General features: G+C 50.5%; 1 protein-coding gene across 2 annotated transcripts in view; it reads right to left on the minus strand.

Moving 5' to 3' along the window:
- Antxr1 (ANTXR cell adhesion molecule 1) overlaps positions 1-21,424 on the minus strand; it is a 176,026-nt gene that overhangs the window by 61,644 nt on the left and 92,958 nt on the right. For both annotated transcript variants that reach the window (XM_060383696.1, XM_060383695.1), the window contains exon 13: positions 8,914-9,009. In XM_060383696.1, the coding sequence (XP_060239679.1) occupies positions 8,914-9,009 (96 nt within the window). The remainder of the gene's footprint in view (positions 1-8,913; positions 9,010-21,424) is intronic.

Here is a 21,424-nt window from a genome sequence, read left to right on the forward strand (position 1 = left end):
TGTCTTTGTGTATGTAAATGCACCACGGACGTACCTATTGTTCCTGGAGAGGGTATCTGGTCCCCTGGAGCTGGGCTTATTGGGAACCTTTGCGTGGGTGCTGGGAACTGAACCCCTGCCCTTTGCAAGAGCAGCTAGCGCTCTTAACCACCAAGCCACCTCCCCAGGCTCATGACCTTACACCCCACTCCCTGCTGCCTCTTCTCTCCATTATAGGAGCTGGACATTAGCTAAAAGGCTCCCGGGAGGCAGACGCTTATCTCCTGGTACAAGACATGGCGCTGAACAGAAGGAATTTTCTGGCCCCACTCTCTGCAGTCTGTATTTACATCTCCGTGTTGTTTGCATATGAGCTACACACTCCTGGCATGCCCACAGCCTCCTCTGCGTCTCCCACCTGGTCTCTCATGCTTTGCCAACACACGGGCCTCTCTCTGTGGTCTACACAGGCCTGAGGGAACAGCTGAGGCTGATGAATCTGCAAACAGAACTATGTACTCGTCCTCTGATTTTAATGAGCTCAGCAGTTGCCAAATTGCTCAGAAAGTTGCACTTTCTTCTCAGCAGACTGGGGCCAGGCACTTGCATTTCTAGAAGATTCCCAAACAATGCCAGCCCCGAGAATGTGTGGACCACATTCTGGGACCATGAATTAGCTTCTTTCTAACCAGTCTGTCTGCACCAATCAGCTCTGGGCAGAGGAGTGCTGTGTGACAGGCCAGACATTCCCACAGTGCTGTGCTGCGGATTTCTCTGGCTGAACAGAAACAGCATCTCTAAGTCCTGTGTGGTTCAGGTTTGTAATTTCAGTGCTTGTGAGACACGAGGAGGGGATCTCAGGTTTGGGGCCAGCATGTGTTACACATCAACACCCCATCTCAAAAAACAACTGTTATTGTTTCCTTTCTGATGCTGTAATAAAACACTCTGACCAAAAGCAACTTAGAGGAAAGCATTGATTTGGCTTATACTTTCAGGTCCATCGCTGAGGGAAGTCGAGGCAGGAACTCAAGCCAGAACTTGTAGGATCTATGTTTGCTGGCTGTGCTCCCATGTTTAGTTAGCATTCTTACACAGCCCAGGATCGCCTGTCTAGGGAATGGTGGCGCCCATAGTGGGCTGGGCCCTTCCACATCAATCAACAATCAAGACAGTCTCTCACAGTCAGGCCACTCTGATCTGGACAATTCCTCAGTAGAGGCTTTTCTCTCAGGTGACTCTAGATTGTGTCAAGTTGACTATTAAAGCTAACAGGGCAGGAACCAAACAATAAATAAACCTAAACCCAAACCCAGCTGCCTTGGAATACTTGATGTTAAAATTGACAGTGTCTTTGTTCAGCTATCTGGTCTCTGGAGTGCCTCTACCATCATGGGATAAGGACACAGACCTTTGGCTCTGTTTCAAGGCATGCCTTTGCCTCCTCTTGGTCTCATCTGCATAGTGAGCTGTCGCAGCCTGGGACAAGCCCAGCTATGAGGCTTCCTGGGACTCAAGCACAGATTTATTATTTGTAGTCCACACTATTGGCAGTGAACTCTAGGCTGCATTCACAGCTCTTTTTTTGCCTTCGTGGTCTCTGAGCTTCTGGAAGATACAAGCACATGTGACTAGTTTTTGTCTCTGACTCATAGCTCAGAGCATGTTGCTCAATTACTATCTTAAGAAAGAAAGAAAGAAAGAAAGAAAGGAAGGAAGGAAGGAAGGAAGGAAGGAAGGAAGGAAGAAAGGAAGGAAGAAATGTGCTCCTCTGAAGGAGAAGGTACAGGAATCATTTCTTATTCTTCACAACTGTCCCGTTCTCAAGTGCACACTTAACACTTAGTGATGTAAGACTCACTTCTGGCTGCTCAATCCTCCTGCTTATTTTTTTTTGGTGGGGGGAGGGGTAATTAAGATATTCAAAGTCTCTCATACCAGAGCAGCCTGGTTCACTGATGCATGGTGGGAAATCTCACAGTACCAGGGATGGACCGGACCGAGGGCTAACTGCTACTTTTCTAGACACCGCTCAGGCCCGTTCTGCTGCTAAGCTCCAGCTTCTGAGCCCATTCACAGCACTGTGGGTTAGCATTTTGCTTCTCAGGACCAGGTCCCAAACTGGTGTCCTGGACGGTGATCGGACAACTCAAACATTGCGTACACCATCTGTGTGGTTACAACACAGTCCATCCCCTGTGTGTTTGTTCACGTGTGGTAGGCATAATAGTTGTTAAAAAAATCACAAGACTGAGAAATTGTAGTAGTGTGAAAGAGATGATTTTCAAAGGTCAAAGAGAAAATAACAATTATTTTAGTTTTGTGTGTGGTAGTGGTAGCAGAATTCATTGAATGTTCACCACAGATGTAGAGACAGATGTGACATTCTACTTAGTGTCACTGAGGGGGAAAGGCTGAGCGGCTGGTAGTGAGATGGACAGGAAATGCAAGTCCCACACATGCACGCATCCTCATCTGCTTCCGTTTACATGTGCAGTCAAACAGGGACTGTGGTCCTGAGTGTGCGCTCTTTTCTTTCTGGGGAAACTGTATACATCAGCCACGAGATAGGGTGTGTCCTGGTTACATGAAGGAAGGAAACCTTCAGAATGTGGGAAACAAGCTTGGACAGAGGTGAAAGACGGGACGCTGGGAGAGCCTCAGATGCAAAGAAGCCCAATGGGACTTCATGGAGACCTCATTGAAAGCCAGCGAGAGGACAGTGGGGTTCCAGAGAGAAGACAGACAGTGGGGCTCCGGAGCCCTCTTTGCTCTATCTGGGTCACAGGCATGTGTGGAACGGGGAACAATGCTGAGAGCAGGATGGCTCTCGCATGATGCTGAGCCTCATTCGAACCGCACAGATGGCAGAGTTTCCATCTCAGGCAGTGCTGATGGAACAGTGATGTTCCGTGACGTCTCTCCTTCATGCTCCTAGCCACAGCGTGTTGCTTCAGCCTTCTCTACGACTGTATGTCTTTGAAACATACACTGTAGAATACATACACTGGTAGAATGCCAGTGTCCTTGGTGTGAGCAGGCCAAAGGCATGGAGGGGAGGGTGACAAAAGGGGAGAAGGAAGAGTTCCACGGTTGGCATTCAGCACACAGGTCATTCTAATAAGGGGCTGGAGGGAGCCTGGCACAGTGACAGTTTAATGACATCTTTCAAACTACTGCCTAAACACCTCCCGTTTTGAGGTGTGCTGTTTTCCCTGAGAGAAGCATTACTGTCCGGTGGATGCAGTATGGAAGAGCTGTCCCTGATCACCTAATACTCAGCTAGTCTCAATAATGCAGCCAAATTTGAGAGCCACAAACCAGGTAGTCTCTAGACGGACTCAAAGGAGGCAAGAACGAAAGAAGGACAGCGAGGGGCAGCACAGTTTCCGGTTCCTGGTTCTTTACATCAGGATCTGAAGTTAAGGGATTTCCGTTCCTTTAGCCGACGGGGAATGGGGGCGCTTTGACAGTGTGTCACCTCCAGTGACAGCCAACCTCTTTCCACGGTACCTGCAGACCGAGGGGCAGGGAGGGTGGGTGGAAGGTAAGCAATGAGGTGAGCCCAGGTAGAGGGAAGCTGGCAGGAGAAGGGGGAGATGCAGAGGGGAAGGATATTGAGGGGAGGAAAGGGATACAGAGGGGAGGGGAGGGATGCAGAGAGGAGGAGGGATGCAGAGGGGAGGAGGGATGCAGAGGGGAGCAGGGGCGCAGAGGGGAGCAGGGGCGCAGAGGGGAGCAGGGGCGCAGAGGGGAGGGCAGGAATGCAGAAAAGAACAGGGATGCAGAGGGGAGAGCAGACTGCCCCACAGTGAAAACTCATTTCCTAAGTGGCAGGCTGAGAAGGTCCAGAGGGGATATGAAGGCTGGTGTTCAATCAGGAGGCACACCTGCCCAACCCCAGGATGCTGAGTGAGTTGCTCTCTGTTTGTACCACGCTTTAGCCACACAAACCACTAGCAAGTTTCTTGGCGATGCTTGGTGTGGGTGTTGTGAGAGGTGTGGGCAGCACTATCTGAAGACCTCGTTTTTATGTCACTTTAAGGCCATCAGGTTCTACCTGGTCACTAGAGATGTCCAACAGTTTCTTTTCTAGACTGTCCCTGAGATTCAATACAATGAATCAAATGTGACCTTTTACAAAACGACTTGAAAACGGCTCACAAGGTGACTGAAAACCAAGGAGACAGATCTTGTGTAGAGCACATGATGAATGAACATGCCAACCCTGCCCCAACAAGCCAACAGTCTTTGCTCTTACCTGGACTCAAACATTATGATTTGCTTTGACTAAAGGGTGTGCTGGTGTAATCAAGGGGGCTGTAGAAGAGATTGCGATGGTACAGCAGGATTGCTTGTCTCTTTAATCATGGTAAGTACCACAAGACATAGAGTCTCTGTTGCACTATTTTTATGAGCACAGTTCAGTAATGTTTTATTCACACCATTGTACAACTCATTAAAAAAATTAAAGTGTGTGGGTGTGTGTGTGTAGGTCAGAGGACAACTTGTGGGGGTAAGTACTCTTCTTCTACCACATGGGTTTTGGGGATGGAACCCCGGGAGTCAGGGGTGGTGGTAAGTACCTTTACCAAATGAGCCATCTCACCCAGAGTTTATCTTGCAAAACATAGCAAGATCTCTTTTCTTAGATTCCTGGCACACCATTGACCCACCATGGTGGTTACTATTCACTGTCCATTTGAGGAGATTTAGGGTCACACTGGAGACATGCTTCTGGGCGTGTTTCCAAAGAAGTTTAACTGTGGAGGGGAGATCTGCATGAATGTGGGCAGGACCATCCCCTGGGCCGGGGCCTCAGACTGAAGAAATTGGGAAAAGGGAGGAGTTGAGCTGAGCACTAGCACCCTCTCAGCCACCTCATGTCAGGCTGCCATGGGCCATGATGGACTGAATCTCAAACTATGAGGCAAGTTAAACTGACAGACCTTTTCATCCATAAGCCACCTCTTGCCAGGTATTTTGTTACAGCATCAGGAAAGTTGCTAACACACTCCCCATAAATTAAACATCGGGTCTAGGTTTAAAGAAACTTACGCAGGACAGGAGCCTACCACAGAGGGCCTCTGAACGACTCTACCTAACAATGTATCAAAGCAGATCCTGAGACTCATAACCAAACCTTGGGCAGAGTGCAGGGAATCATATGAAAGAAGGGGGAGTTAGAATGACCTGGAGAGGACAGGAGCTCCACAAGGACCAAATATATCTGGGCACAGGGGTCTTCTATGAGACTGTTTCTCCAACCAAGGACCATGTATGGATATAACCTAGAACCCCTGCTTGGATGTAGCCCATGGTAGCTCAGTATCCAAGTGGGTACCTTAGTAAGGGGAACAAGGACTATTTCTGACATGAACTCAATGGCTGGCTCTTTGACCTCCCCTCCTCACCTGAGGGAGGAGCATCCCTGCTAGGCCACAGAGGAGGACTGTGTAGCCAGTCCTGAAGATACCTGATAAGCTAGGGTCAGATGGAAGGGGAGGAGGGAGGACCTCCCCTATCAGTGGATTTGGAAAGGGGCAGGGAGGAGATGAGGGAGGGAGAGTGGTATTGGGAGGGAATGAGGAAGGGGGCTACAGCTGGGATACAAAGTAAATAACCTGTGACTAATATAAAAAAATAAAAATTATTAAAAAACACTCCATGCTATAATTAAAAAAAAAGAAAGTGATGCATCTTTTGTTGTATCATATATGGTATATATAAAAATTGCCTGTACTATACTAAGTCATGAACGATGATGATGCGAGCACTCAGGAAGCCACCCTCCACCACAGTTCCTCTGTGTTGTGGGTGGGCTCCTTCTGTATCTAATCTCCCCACAAGATGAGTCAGCTTTTCATAGCGCAGTTGGGAAAATATACAAATTATGTACTGGGCGGTGCTCTCCAGTTTGGAGTTACTCTCCGAGGCTGGTTTTGTCTTTGCCCCGGTTGGAGTCAGTGGGAGAAATAGACATGTGAGGAGACACGGGTGGGGTGGACAGTGCAGCCCTGAGATGACAGAAGAGTGGGGCGGATGGTGCTGCAGACAGTGAGGGGAGCAGGCACCGGTGCTTGTGATGGAGCGGACATCAGTGACCTACGATTTCAAAACAGAGAAGCCCATGACAGCAGAGAAAGCAAATCTAAAACGAAGAAGAGGAAATCCCAGCAAAGAGGAGACGGGACGGTTGTGGTGAGGAGGAACACAGGCTGGATGATGGCTCAGTCTGTACAGTGCCTGCCTTGAGAGCACAAGGACTTGAGTTCAATCCCCGGAACCCATGTTAGAAAAAAAAAAAAAAAAAAAAAAAGAAAGTGAGGTGTGTGCTTCCAGTGCTGGGAAGGCAGGAGGAGCTCACTGGCCGGCCAGCCTAACCTAGCGAGAGTTTGAGTTCAAAATGGAGGCGAGTTAGTGAGGATGATGCCACAGGCTGACTCTGGCCTCCACATACACATAGACAAACATGCGAGTGCACCTGCATTTGCGTGTGCATGGGCACACAGGCAGACTCAGTGGGTAGACAACGCATTCAAATGTTCTCAGGCTAGGGTGTGCCCGCAGATGACCCTCCATACACATAGACACACATGCGAGTGTACCTGCATTTGCGTGTGCATGGGCACGCATGCAGACTCAGTGGGTAGACAACGCATTCAAATGTTCTCAGGCTAGGGTGTGCCCGCAGATGACCCTCATCCACTTGGACGCTCAGGAACTCTGAGGTCTAGCTGGGTAGCATGTACCTACGCTTAGCTTCCAACAGGCAAAGACAAATAAAAAAATACAACTACAAAAAAACCCTGCATTATTGGCTCCATGAGGAAGCTGCGGTACAGAACACCAACCCAGGAGGTGAAGGTGAAGAGTTGAGGTTGGAGGAGCCTGGGCTAGGTGGGATAGGCCCTATGCATGCCCCCCTGGGGAAGAGACTGAAGAGCCATAGGAACTTGGTGTCGATGGATACCACGGTGATCTGGGTGCTTTAGGGAGATAGGCTGCATTAGTTACTAGTTTTAGTCTTAGCTTTTCTTATTACTGTGAACAAATACCTGCCAGGAAGTAACCTGGCTGCCTGTGTTTATTTGGGTGCACGTTCTAAGAAGGAGTACAGCCTGTTAGAGTGAGGAAGGTATGGCAGCAGGCGTGTGGGGCTGCTCCTTACACTGCAGCCAATGGTCAGAGTGTGGTCAGGGGTTCCCAAAGTTCAAAGCCCATTCCGAGACCCACTTCCTCCATCGAGGCCCACCTCTTAACCCTTCAAAACCAGAGCCACCAGCTGGAGAGCAAATGTTCAGGCACATGAGCCTGTGGGGGACACAGGAGGCCACTTCAGGCTTTGGTTTGGGCAATTGGAGGTCAGTGGCACAGTCACTGGGGACAAACGGGTCCAGGGATAATGTGATGAGTTTAGTTTGGACATTCTGAGGGCGGGACTTGCAAATGTGATGCCCAATGGTTCCCTGTAAAGGGGCCTGTCCTGGTCCTCTGCAGCCATGCCAGGGACGGGTGATCACATGAAACAGTGAGAATCACTGAATTTAGCAACATTGTCTGGGCATAAGGTGTGGAGAGGAGGGCTGGAAGTAGCCTGGAGACTAGAGGCGCAGGGCACGAGAAAGTGAGCAGAGTCTTTGGAGGGGAGTCAGCAGAAATCAGGGGAACACAGCACCTATTCAGCGAGGTACAGGGGGAGGCCATGAGCAGGGAGCAGACATAGAAAATTCACCAGACACTGCCCACCAGGGACACAGCAGGGATGGAGGTCAGCTATGGATGGGTGTGTTATTTGTGTCATCAGAAAGAGAATTTAAGGGCCTGATGTCTGGTCATACTTTAGGCCATACCCTGGGTAGGCAGCTATTGAAGGGTTAAGGTTGGCCTGTCTGGGGTGGGGACCTTGAAGGTTATCGGTCAGTGTGAATATGGCTCCAGAAAAAGTGCTGCAGTGGAGAGAGAGACCTCATGCACCCACACTTGTAAGTCCTTCATGGCTCTAGCTGTTTTCTTAACTTGGGCATGCAGCTCAGCTACTGGGTCAAGGGACAGTTCCCATACTTGGAGAAGGGTCAGAGAGAGTGACAGAGGGAGGTTTGGGGACCATGGTTCACAAAGACACTTTTTGTTAGTTTCAGGACTGTGGGGTGCAGTCTCTCGGGGTGGAGGAACTTTCCAGAATCCTCTGAATGGGTCTCTGTGGAGAGGCTTCTCTTTCCTGTACAGCTATACTCCCCTTCCGGAAACACACGACTTCACCCAGCCCCAGTCAGGATCTCTGCAGTGAGTGGTCAGCACAGAGTTTGCAGGGCACTTGAAACACTGGGGTGCAGGCCAGCATTCAGGAACAAGGGGCGGGCCAGCTAACAGCATCCCAAACGGGAGACATTGTTTCCAGGATCTGCTCTCGCACATGAAGCCTCGGATTTACAAAACGAGACCACATCAAGACACGCTAGCTGCCCTCCCAGGCAACAGGGACTTAAACCAGACAAATTCATTTAAAATTATTTTGAAAATTGCAAAAACAACCCTGCCTTGGGTGATGCCGCTTCCTGTCATGAAAAGTTTATTTTGGGAAACAATTCCCGCAGATATAAACCCAGCATCGTGCAATGCACCAGTGGCTCCCGATGCCAGCAAGGTGCTTTGGATAATGGCAACACGCAGCACTGTCTGCGTTCTTTCCAAACACCAAATACATGTACTTTAATCTTGGCCTCTGCATCTACACGCCTGTACCAAAGGCTTGGCCCAGCCCATAGCTCACAGCTCATAGGTCCAAGTGACCAAGCCTGGCTTGTGCAGATTTTGAATACTTTGTATAAAAATGCAGGATGTATCTCCCACTGTCACGGTTCCGGATGTCTCCCAGCCCCCCCCCCCCCCACGTCACCTTTGCCTCCTGCGGCCTGAGGTTGGCCCACTTACCACTGTGCAGCACAGGGGCCAGAACCACCAGAGCAGCGCCAGGGCCAGCAGCAGGAAGAGGATCAGAAGGGCGATCGCCAGGATGGAGCCGTCTGACTGTGGGGTGAAGGGAGGGTGGTCAGTGAGGTGGAACACCTGGGGTCGTCCCTTTCACCCCCCACCCGACGACGGCAGATATGGGGCTGAGGTAAAGAGCACAGCGTGTTGTGCACGTGAGTCAGACTCTGATCCTTCATAGTCAAGGCCTCACGACACACTCTCTTCAGCCGACTTCCAAGGGAAATGGATTTGATGTTTCAGGGAGTCCCTGATCTTTATTTTGGGATCATTCTGAATGATCCATCTTGCAGGTACGGAGGTGGCCAAGGACTTCCCCCTTTGTCCCTGAGCGCTGTCCCCACAATGGGAACATTTTCACCAATAGTTTATTTTAGAGACAGGACCTCAGGTAGCTCAGAGTGGGCTTAATTCACTATTTGGCCAAGGCTGGTCTTGAACTCCTGATCCTTTCATCTCCACCTCCCAAGTTCCAGAGTGCCAAAATTACAGGTGTCTGCACCACCCTGGACATTTTAACTAACAGTTTATTGGTATGTATTGAAATATTAAAGTACCTTCATTGGTAGGCCAATTTACTTCTTTTTAAAATCTGTATTTTCTCGCTCCTTTAAACTTTTTTTCATAATGAGAAGTATTGCAAGGGGCTCTTTTAGAATATTCATGCGGGGGCCTCTTTTTGGACATCAGAGCGTGAGCACAGGGAGGCTTATGCAGTAGGTAACCTGTGGGCTCAGGAGAACAGAGCCTTGCAGCCCAGCTGAACTGCCACCATGGTCTTTAAGGAAGCCCATTCCCAGTGCATCAGCCTTTCAGAGCTGTCCCCCTCCCACAGCCACACCGGAGGGAGGCTGGGTGGCCGGTCCAGGGTGACCCCACAAACTAATGGCAGAGCCAGGATATGAGTCACTCCCACTCTGAGAGCTCGGGAGGGCTCTGGAAGAGCTTTAAAGGCGACTCTCATTCCCTAGAACTCTCTGGAATGTCTTTGACCAAAAAGCCAGGGAACTAAACACCCTTGGCTCCAGCCAAGAAGCCAAGGCTTGGGAATGTGGGATTGCCCTCAAGGGAGCCAGGCCTCAGGCTCAGGTGCAGGGCTGGGCAGCCAGGGTGTGGGCTGGAGAAAGTGAGGGTCCAACAGCAGACAGGGCCCTGGAAGGAGGGGACCAAGGCATGCATACAGAAGGCTGGAACGGAGCATGTATTTAGTGGTGTCGGCAAGAAATTGTGCATTAAGGGCCAGTCTCATAGCCTGAGTATGTGTTCTAAGTGACAGAGAGAGACGAAAGAAAGTTGCTGCCTCTGTATCAACTGATGACAGGAAAAGCATGGGACGGGAGCAGAGTGGAGAGGGCCAACTTCCCCCCTCCCCATACAGGCGATCACTCCAAACTCCAGGCTGGAACTTTCCTCTCTTTCCCCATAGCAACCAGCACAGTGAATGTTTCAGATCGTAAACCTGTCTGCACTTGGAATGATAAGTGTTTTGGTCACCAAGAGGCCTATAAAACTGCAGCCTTCCGTTAAGACTGCAGAGTCCAGCTGTTCACATTATAGACGGCACCCTCCTCCTCATTGTTCATGCCGCAGGGACTGAAGAGCAGGCTGAGACACTGCAGCATGCCCTGCATTCCTGGGCAGGCGGGCAGTTTCCGTGGGCAGCGAGGGTGAAGGACGGGCTCATGGCAGGGGAAGACATCCAGAGCGGACAGTGATAGCTGCCTGGGGTCATAACTCCACCTAGGTGGAGTGGAGAGGAGGTTTAGCGAGGAGCCTCCCCACATGCCAAGGTGCAGGGTGCAGTGTTTAAACATTTTCTTGTGCCTTGGGAAAAACCACTGCCTGGGTCTCAAGCACTAACCACGGATGCCATATCGTAAACGTCACTAACCAAATAAAAAAGTACGAACTTTGTTTTCTAGAATTGTAGGGAACTAATAGCTCACGAGGAATGGACACACAGCAAATGTTCATTGTCTCTTACTGTGCTTGGTGGGTAGAGGTCAAGGACACAGGACCGACCGGACAGGCCCCAAGTGCTCACAGTCTGTGGAGGGGATCTGAGCAGCTAACCCAGGGCAGGAGGACACTGGTTACTCACTGGCTGCATCACCAGCTGTGAACAAAACAGCTCTCTTCTTAAAGCGCTCGCACTCTGACAGAACGGTGATAATAACAGTGACAAGAATTATTACTAATCTAGCTGATGGTTAGCAGGCACCTACATGCAGGGATGATCTTTATTCTTTCTGTGTCCTAGCCTGGCCCATTTCATTCTTATCAATAATGTGATGAACTCTAAACTTTATTATTATTATTATTTTTATTTCCCCACCTTATAGTTAAATATAGCCAGGCAAGAAGAACCAGAGAAACTTGCAACGCTTATAGAGAAGGCCAGGGTTTTGTTTGCATTTTTTTTTTTTTTTTTTGCTTGGAGTCTCGGAGGCTCTCGGTAGCCCAGGCTGACCTAAACTTCCACTTTTCACGCCTCAGCCTCATGACAGCTAGAGAAGTCAGAAGGGCAATCTGGCTCTCAGGTGTAACGGGCAGGCTCTTGCCCTCATAGCAAGCTACCTTGGGCCAAAGAACAGTGCCTGGGAACCAGCACTTCACACGGGAGGTGACTCCTGGGTGGGTAGGGTGCTGGCTGGTTTTGTGTGTCAACTTGCCACAAGCTAGAGTCATCAGAGAGGAAGGTGAGGAAATGTCTCCATGACAGCCAGCTGTAAGGCATTTTCTCAACTAGTGAACAGTGGGAGAGGAGGTGCTATTCCTGGGCTGGTGGTCCTGGGTTCTGAGCAAGCCATGGGGAGGAAGCCAGTAAGCAGCTCTCCTCCATGGCCTCTGCATCAGCTCTTGCCCTCAGGTTTGAGTTCCTGTCCTGGCTTCCTTCAGTGATGAACAGTGCTGTGGAAGTATAAGCTGAATAAAGCCTTTCCTCCCCGACTGGCCATTTGGTCCTGTTTCATCGCAGCAATAGAAACCCTAATCTGCAGGGGCAAGGAGAGACTGGCGTTCCTGCTCAGAGACGAGCACAGCGCTCGTGAAGGTGTGAGTGGGGATCCACATGGGGGACTCAGGGCAAGTGGAGGACTACGGCTTCTATCCACACGGAAGAGGAACTCTGGGGAGCTCTAACTTGGGGCTCCTGTGACCTTGCAGTCAGGTTAGTTTTCTGGAATTTCAGCCGTGTAGGAGGAATTTTAGGGATCAGAGACGGAGGGCAGGCTATGGCTCCCAATCTGTCAGGCTCTTCATGGGCGATGCTGCTCAAGGCCGCTCCCAAGGCACTGTTTTTTCATGAAAGCACTTAGCGCTCGTCTCACTGACCACGGCCCGCCAGTTCCTGTGCTTCCTAGATTCTCAGCAGGCATGGGGCGGGGGCTTCAGGCACAGTTACTCTAAACCAGTCATCCTCCATCTTAGAGGGCGATCCTCACATCTCCACTCTTCCCCACAAGCCAAGGGGCAGCTCTGTCTATGGCCAAGAGCTATCTGGAATGTTTCAGAGTACACAGCCCACTGCGGCCCGGCACTCTAGAAGGTGCAGTGTCTTGTGCCCTGGCCTTGCTCTGGGGCAGACCGCCTTGCCTCCTTCATATCTGACCTCCGATAGCCCTCAGTGTTTCTGGCTTATTTTGTTTTAAATGACACCTGTACTAGAAGGCGTCTCCCTGGGTGAGCATCCAGAAGGCTCAGGAGCTGCCGCTGGACACAACCTGACTCTGGCCTAGTGTGTGCTGGGACTTTGCCCTGCCTGTCCACCAGGCCTATGTGGACACAGTCTGTGGCCCAGTGAGGCCACCTGGACCAGTAACTGCCCTCAGGTAACTGTGTCTGCCTTGTCCTGTCTTGGCTGGTTGTGTTAGGTTGGGCTATGTCATACTGTACATTGTTACATATTGCAGAGAACTGTGCTTTTAAAAAGGCTGCTCATTGCCCTAAAAATCTCCATTTTACACATATCTTCTGACTCCATCATGAGGGAGAAGGGTGAATGCAGCCCCGGTGTGGACCAGACACTGCACCGTCTCTCAGGCAGGCCCACCCAGCACAGAATGATGCATGACGTCTTCCGGGGCAGGGATGGAGACACCCTATAAGCTCATTGGGAATGAATTATGCTGTAGGGGCACATGGATGTATTAAAATCGTTTCATGGAAACCAGGCCCAAGAAGTTATTAGACTCGTCAGACCAAGGGGAGGGTGTGACTCCTCCGTCTGGACCCCATCAAATGATGGGTGCACAGCACTTGGATGGTGTGACGCACACTGACATACGACCCAATGCCTGCTGTGCGCACCACAGATGGACCGTCTGCGCTTGGCTCTTCAGCTGGGTGCCCTCCCACTGACACTGTCTACGCACTGCCCGCCCCTCGGCTCGTTCACCCCTCGGTCCTGGATCTAAACCTCCATTTCCAGCTCTGGAAGCTGGCTTCGCCCTTCCCTAGCAGCTGCAGCACTGTTGCTATCACACGCTGACGCCAGCAGCAGGCCCCTCCTGCCACTGGTCCGTGGGGGTGTATCTTCCCGCTGGGGAGCACTGAGTTTCTCAGTGGGCAGTTTGAAGCCTTCCCCCAGCCCACGCTCATACGGAGCTGCTACTGAACGTGCAGGCGGGTGCATTAGATCTGACGGCAACAGGTGCTCAACCCTTGGAGGAGCACAGTGGGTAGGGTGGCGTTTGCGGTCAGATTCAACAGGCTTCTCCAGGCTCACAGAATGAGGGCATCCTCTCTCTTTAAGACCAGGAGGGCATTACAGCCAAAGGCAAAGATCTGCAAACATAGCAAATGAAGCCTTCTCTTACTTGGTGGGTGGAACCTAGGGAATTTGGGTTTCTCACACACAGCATGGCATGGGATGAGGGGTGTGGGCTCATGTCTGGGCTTGTTTTCTGTAGGAGGCAGAGGCCTCTGGGTGATACAAAACCCAACACCTCTGCCCTTTTCTGTTTTGTTTTGGGGGTCGCCATAGTAAAGGGAGGAGAAATTAGCAGGAGTCTGGGGTTGTTCAACGCAAAGAAATGTGAAACCCAAGTCTTCAAGCTGGGCCTTGCGCTGTGACGCTGCCCGATGCCCTTGGTTTGGGGTGCAGCCAAGCAAGCGTCTTCCTGCAGGGCCTGGAAAACTGTGCCAGTTAAGGCGGGGCCGTTCCTTCCCTACTCTTGAGGTTTCCTCCCGTGTTGGGTAGTGTGTGCGCATGCACACCACTCCAGGTCTGGGCTTCCCCTCTACTGGCACAGCAGATAGGGTCAGGGCATGGGGCAGGCTTGGATCTGCTCTGCCTGTCTCTTGGGTGTGTGTGGCCTCAGGGTGGATTGCCCTGACCGCCCTTCTCCAGCAGGGTTTGTGGGGCCCCTTGCCTCCATGATTTGAAGAGTGACTTTCTAGAATAAGAGGGAAAAAAAAAGCTTCCTAGGGCTTTGGAAAGCAAGACGCCCCAAATTCTACACAGCTGTGGGTAACTGCCCCCTTGATTACCGTCTTTTCTGGCCAGGCCCGTGCCCAGCGTGGGCTCAACACAGGTCCAGCCATGTTTGGCCACACTCAGCCAGGCTTTCCCCATAGTCCTATGGATAATACTGAGATTCTCCTATGTGGCTTCACTCACAGTTTAGGCAGGAGGAAGACACACTTGACTGCCCCTACTGTGTGGTCCCCAGGGTCTTTAACCATCAGTCCTGGTGATTGCAGCTGTAGTGTTCTAAGAAGCGTGTGCTTTAGGAGACAGGGCAACAAGAGCCTGTGTGTGGGGGTGATGGTTTGCAGGTGTTCCGTGCTTGGTCAGTTCTCTGCTGAGTTGGGCAGAGCCAGCGCTCAGAATTATGGCAGCTGCTCATGTTTTCAGAGGGCTGTGCTGTCTGGCAGACAGTCAACATTTGAAACAGGTAAGATTCTTATCCATCTCTGCTGGTGACCCCAAAGTGTTTGACAGGTTAAGAGATACTGAGCTGAGCTCCAGGTTCTCCACAGGGCACCCAGGGACAGGCTGAGGACATGCCCCTCTCTTCTCTTCCCCCATCATCTCCCCCTTCTCTATTGCTAAGTCAATTGTTTCTGAAACATTCACTGAAGGGAGAGACCCTCCAGCTGAGGGCAGCTCTGGCCATGCAGCAGTGGCATCCCAGCACTCTGCTGGTTCTGACTGGGGCTGGGCTGGCTGGAGGAGCATGACCCACATCACTGTGTCACCAGCAGAGCCAGCAGAGGGCCTCTGGGTAGAGGGGTTGCAGAGGGCTGCACCCTGCTCCTGCTCCCTCTCACCTGGGCTGTGCCCTGGAAGAGTCACATTCCAGGGCTCTGAACAGGAATGTAGAGCCTTTCTAGCTGGCCGCTCAGAGCCCTGATTCCTGCCCAGGCAGAACCAGGGGAGCATGGGCAGGTTTTATTTTGAAAGATGAAATTTTAGTCGTTTTATTGCTGCTGAGAAGGTCTGATGGGCAAGGCTGGAGACCCAAATCCTTTCTGCTGGGGCTTGAGTCTTCTCGTGTTATTTCTGGCTCGTCTGCCCTGCTTGTCCCCTCACTTCACTGAAATTCCGTCGCCCTGCACCTGTGTCTGTTGGCCTGCCCCTTCGCCCATCTTTGATCATTCCTTCCCAGGCTTCTGCTGGCATGTGGCTTTGGAAATGTCAGCATGCCCCGTGGAACCACCCCTCTCCACTCTCCCTGCCATTAAGAAATCTTTGCTCTCCCTAACCATCAGCTTAACCATCCCCAAGTCTTCGCTTTTCTCCAGTTTCTTCCTGAAATACCCCCTTTAACCTTCATTGCTTGGGCAATGATTTTCGGGGCTACCTAAGACTTGTGTATTTCACACTCAACACTTATGGAGCACCTACTATGTGCATGGCATGGAAGATGGCATGGAAGACAGGCTGAGAAATATTGTCTCACAGGAATTCTCTTAGTGGTATTAGGAATTCCCAAGTGGTATTAGGTTAGTATGAAGTCTGGCTGTAGCATTGTATGGCTCTCAGGCCCATCCTTGGTCTTTTGCTTTCTTTCTAGCCCTCTCCAGAAGTGACTCACTTTCTTTCCTGGTTCCAACTCTCACTGAGACACAGGAGGATGCAGGTCTTTGTCTCGAACCTAGATTGCCCCCCCCCCCGTTTCGCTTCCCGCTCACAGTTCAAGCACGGTGGTCCAGGGTGACCTTGCATTTCCCCCTCAGACCTGCTTGTTCTCTTCCTCCATCACCCCTGGCTGGAAACCTGAAGTGAACTGAATTTTCCTTGTCTATCTTTTTCTCCCTCCCACTGCCAGGTGAGGTTTAGACAATGCCCTTTCTTAATGGTGTAGGATCCACCCCAGGTTTTCAGTGCTCTGCTCTCTACTCAGCAGGGAACACCTAACCTGTTCCTCATCAGCCACTTGTCAGTGCCTACACCTATTCCTAATGCTCGAGAATGCAGTGATTAGGACACACCCCTTTCTTCAGAAAAGGGCTGTTACATGTACATACAAGCTCACAAGTTTCTAACTTAAAAGTTCAGGGCATCCATCAAATCCTTAGAACATTCTAGACACACGGCTCTGGTTACTTCTACCCTGTCTTCCCCACCCAGATACATGGTTTGTGACTTTGGAAACTACATAGTAGGTGTTTTGTAAGAGTATGAAACATAAGCGAAGTGGACACAGAACCAAGTGGGACTGAGCTTTGTCAAAGCAAGCAGTGCTGTATCCACTTCGCTTTTCTCCAGTTTCTTCCTGAAATACCCCCTTTAACCTTCATTGCTTGGGCAATGATTTTCGGGGCTACCTAAGACTTGTGTATTTCACACTCAACACTTATGGAGCACCTACTATGTGCATGGCATGGAAGATGGGCGTAGTCACTGCTGAACTCTGTGTGTTTGTGCTCACCTTAATTCTGTCTTAGTATTAATTGTATCTTGCAGCAGAGGTTCTAAACCTTCCTAAAGCTGCGACCCTTTAATACAGTTCTTCATGTTGTGGTGATCCCCCCCCCACCATGAAATCATTTTGTTGCTACTTCATAACTCCAATTTTGCTATTGTTGTGAATCATAATGTAAATATCTGATATGGGACCCCCAAAGGGGTCTCAGCCACAGGCTGAGAAATATTGTCTCACAGGAATTCTCTTACCACTGTCTTCCCTCGTTCACTGGTTTTATGATCTCAGGGCATAGGCCCGATTTAGTCTCATGTCTACCTTTTAGGCATAGCACAGTGTTTCAAATGGAACCGCTTGTCCAAAGGAATGGCTCAGAATGGTCCCTTAACTATTGGCCACGTGGGAAGAAATGAGAATTTAGCAGGCTGGTGCCCCTCAGCATCTCCTGAAGCCACCTGCAGCCCTGTCACAACCCTTGCTGGAAGCAGCTACTCCAGCCTCGCTACATTGCAACTCAGAACGTGATGACATCATACCACTCCCCTGGAATGAAAATGGGGCATTTGGCCTGCCCTCCAGCCCCTTCTACATTCCTTTCTCTGCAAACGTAAAACACTGCTTCCCAGGCCTGCTTGGTTACTCGAGATAAGTCCAGCGGGACACCAACCCACATTCCTTCACCTCCAAGCTGCTAAAGCAGATGTCCATTTACTCAGCGCCCAGGGCACTGAGCTTAATGTTTTCAACATGAAAAAGCACTTGAGTAGATGACAACCAAAATATTCGAAGGATTCTTTTAAACACAGCCCGACATCAGAAAAGCAGCTCCTCTCTCAAGCTCAGGAAGCACAAGAGCGCTATCATTTTACCTCCATCGCCCAAATTCATGGACTTAAGAAAAGGAATCCACAAAACGTGAAGTTCTTAAGATCATCACTGAAAGTCCAAACCCAACCTGGCGATATGTCAAATGTGTCTTCAAATAGAAGACCTGGTGGCCCTTAATCTTTGAGAGTGAGTCTGATTTCCCACAGACACTGTGTGTGGGGAGCAACCTGTCTTCCAGGCTCCCCCATCCTACCCTCACCTTTGATCTTCGTCCTGGAATGCCCTCCCCTCTTTCCCAGTTTCATGTGCCACCATGGCTGTCCTTCAGTCCCATGACTTGCTTTCCTGTTCTCCCCTCAATTCTGTACCCTAGTGGGTTTCCAGTGCCGTGCCCGGGCGTGGCTCAGGAGGATGAATATAATTCATGTGAACAAGCACTAGCCCACGAAAACACAACCCTAGGGATTTTCTGTTGGTAAACCTAAGAGCCCTCACCAAGGCTGGCCGAACACCAATGAGGGTGACAACTGAACATGAAGACTCGTTCTTGCCACCGACAGGCCATGGAGACGATGAGATTGGTAGCCCTGAAAACATTACATCCCGCAGCCTGGAAGCTGGGCGGCACAGGAAATGCCTGGGTGTGAGTTATCCCAGCCTGTGGCATTCCTTCACAAACGGGTCTGGGAGCTGCAGGCTGCTCGCGTGGGGAGCATGTGGCTCCCACATCTGGGCAAGTCAGTCCGATGCCCTGCAAGCTGGTTGCTTTGGAAGCCGGGACTCCCTCTAGGAGGTGGCTACTGCAGTCTCTGAAACCCACTGTCTCTCCTCACACACTTTCCCCCAGGTGTTCTCAGGCTGAAAGCCGGCCCCCTCCACCAACCTAACTCAGGGAGTTTTTAAAATGAAATGACGATGACATCTCGGTTGTCCTTACTGAGGATACTCAAATACCATGTCTTTAAATTCTAGCAGTTTCTAAGAGAAGCATAGGAAACCGTTGGTACAGGGACAGTATTTAGTGACAGTATTTTAGAAGTCCATGGCTTTCTAAGGACCCAGAAGTCATGCAGATGTGTCAATTCTGGTTTGTTGTGAATCTTTTTTTTTTTTTTTTTTTTTTTTAAGACAAGGGCTCATGTAGTACAGGCTGGCCCTGGGCCTCAAACTTGTCCTGTAGCTGAGGCTGGCCCTGAATGCCCTTATCCTCCTGCCTCAACTTCCTGGACATTGGGATTACATGTGGGCCATCATGGCGAGCTGTTGTGGATTTCCTTTTTGATACTTTCTGACGGCAGAAGGGCTTAGGGAGCCATCATTTGCACGTGACTAACTCGAAGGCAGCCACTACATTCCTATACTCCTGAGGCCTGACCTCTTCCTCGTGGACAGACACTCTGACTTCAGGGTTCCCCATAACGAGACCTCATGCCACTTAGTGTGGTGACGGTGATCAAAAACAGTAATGTCAATGTTCTTTGACAGCCTTAGACTTAGTTCTTATGAGATGGGTGGTGATGGGAAGCTAGCTTCGTCACTTCAAAGATGACACCAGAACACTAAGGCCAATTTCTCGTTTTCACATTTTGCTCCACTCACTGTGGTCATCCAAGTGCCTTTGATTCAGCCATTCATTTAATGGCATGTTCAACTGGTGTCAGTGACCGTCCCTCAGATGTCGGTCATGGCGCCATTGCTTACTACTGGCAAACAAACATCACTTTCTCTATACGGTGGGCCGTTGCTTTAGCTCTTGAATGTGGAGTGGTGGTTTGAGGTGGTGACTCATTAAGACTTTGATAACCACTCATTAAAACAATGTCTTCATTGTTTCAATTTTGCACGATAGGGTACCAGAAAGCTGAGGCCATTTCCTATTGAGTTTCTACTGCGTGTTAGCACTGTGAGACCCTTAAAGATGAGTCAAGTCAGGCTGCAGTCCTGAAATGAATCCTACCCCCACTAGGGAGGCAGGGCAGAGGACCAGGTCTGACTCAGGAAGAAACACAGCTTACAGGCAGCTCAGTTCTAGAAGATGAGAGAGCACACAGGGCCTGAGCTCACAGCACAGTGAGAGTAAGACACTTCGCCAAGGCCAGGACACAATCCGTGGCTGGCCTTGGTGGCACAGTGAAACTGGGTGGGTGGAAAGAGGGGAGGGCATTCCAGGAGGAAGATCAAAGGTGAGGGTAGGATGGGGGAGCCTGGAAGGCAGCTTTCTCCCCACACACAGTGTCTGTGAGAAATCTGACTCACTCTAAAGGTTTAAGAGCCACCAGGTCTTCTATTTGAAGACACATTTGACATATCGCCAGGTTGGGTTTGGACTTTCAGTGATGATCTTAAGAACGTGTTGTGGGTTCCTTTTCTAAGTCCATGAATTTGGACGATGGAGGTAAAATGAGGGCGCTCTTGTGCTTCCTGAGCTTGAGAGAGGAGCTGCTTTTCTGACGTCGGGCTGTGTTTAAAAGAATCCTTCGAATATTTTGGTTGTCATCTAGTGCTTTTTCATGTTGAAAACATTAAGCTCCGTGCCCTGGGCGCTGAGTAAATGGACATCTGCTTTAGCAGCTTGAGGGTGAAGGAATGTGGGTTGGTGTCCCGCTCCTGTGGCTCTGGGCTGGGGAGAAATAACCTTCCGAGTTTCCTTAGTGCTCCAGTGACTATGGTGACACAAGTGTTCCTTGGTCGGGAAGGTGTTTATTTACCTGTGAACGCTGCTCGCTAGCCTATGGGCAAGAGAGGGGGGAGTTTGCTTGCTTTGGGGGACTAGAATGATATGATTTGTGAGTGTGTATGTGGTGTGTGTGGTGTGTATGTGGTGGTGTGTGTGTGTGTGTGTGTGTGTGGTATGTAGTATGTGTATGTGTGTGGTGTGTGTGTAGTATGTGTGGTATGTATGGTATGTGTATGTATGGTGTATATAAGTGTGGTCTGTGTATGTGTATGTGTATGTTATGTATGTGTGTGGTGTGTGTGTAGGCTGAGGGCGACCTGGAGGAGATGGTTCTCTCCTTCCACAGTGATGGCTCTGGAAAGGACTCCACTGTCAGGCGTGGTGACAAGCACCTTCACCTGCTGAGCCACTTTGCCAGCCTCTCCTAAGATTCTTAGGAGAAACTCACCCGAGAGGCCAGGACGGTCCCATTCTGTCAGGGCCTGGCCTGCTGATTTTGTGTCAGCTTAGGAGACCCAGGAGGAAGGTGCTCTCGGGCTTTCTCCTCTGCTGTCTTACCTCCCACTGTTACTCTCTCCCTTTCCCCTTCTCCCTTCCCTTCTTTTGATGTTTCTTCCACTGACTCAGCTCCTGGAGCCTCTGTAAACTGCACATTCCACGTAATCAACTGTCTTTCTTAGCTGGTCACTAATCCAGAATGCACAGCTCAGACTTAACCCTCTGGCTTAGCCTGGGCCACCCAGGAGCAGCTGTGGATGGACACAGTGGTCATTCATTAAGGCCTGTGCCCTTTCCCTCACTAAGACCCGCGTACTTCCCCTCACGTGCTATTCAGAGGCTGGGTTGACACAGCTTGGTTATCTGATACTAGGACACCTAAAAGCTGTGACCAGAAAGCAGACGACCAGGGGAAGTAAAGCCAACATAGCTCTGGGGCTCCCAGGAGGCCCCCCCCCCCCGCGTCTGACCGACTCTGAGGCAAGCGGATCCTAAGGAAACTCGGTGGTCAGAACTGCCTCAGGGCTACACAGCCTCACCACTCCAGGGGGCCGGAGCAATTGGGCAAATTTTAGCTGGG

This window comes from Meriones unguiculatus, chromosome 5 (genome assembly GCF_030254825.1).
Source record: "Meriones unguiculatus strain TT.TT164.6M chromosome 5, Bangor_MerUng_6.1, whole genome shotgun sequence".
Lineage (NCBI taxonomy): Eukaryota > Metazoa > Chordata > Mammalia > Rodentia > Muridae > Meriones > Meriones unguiculatus.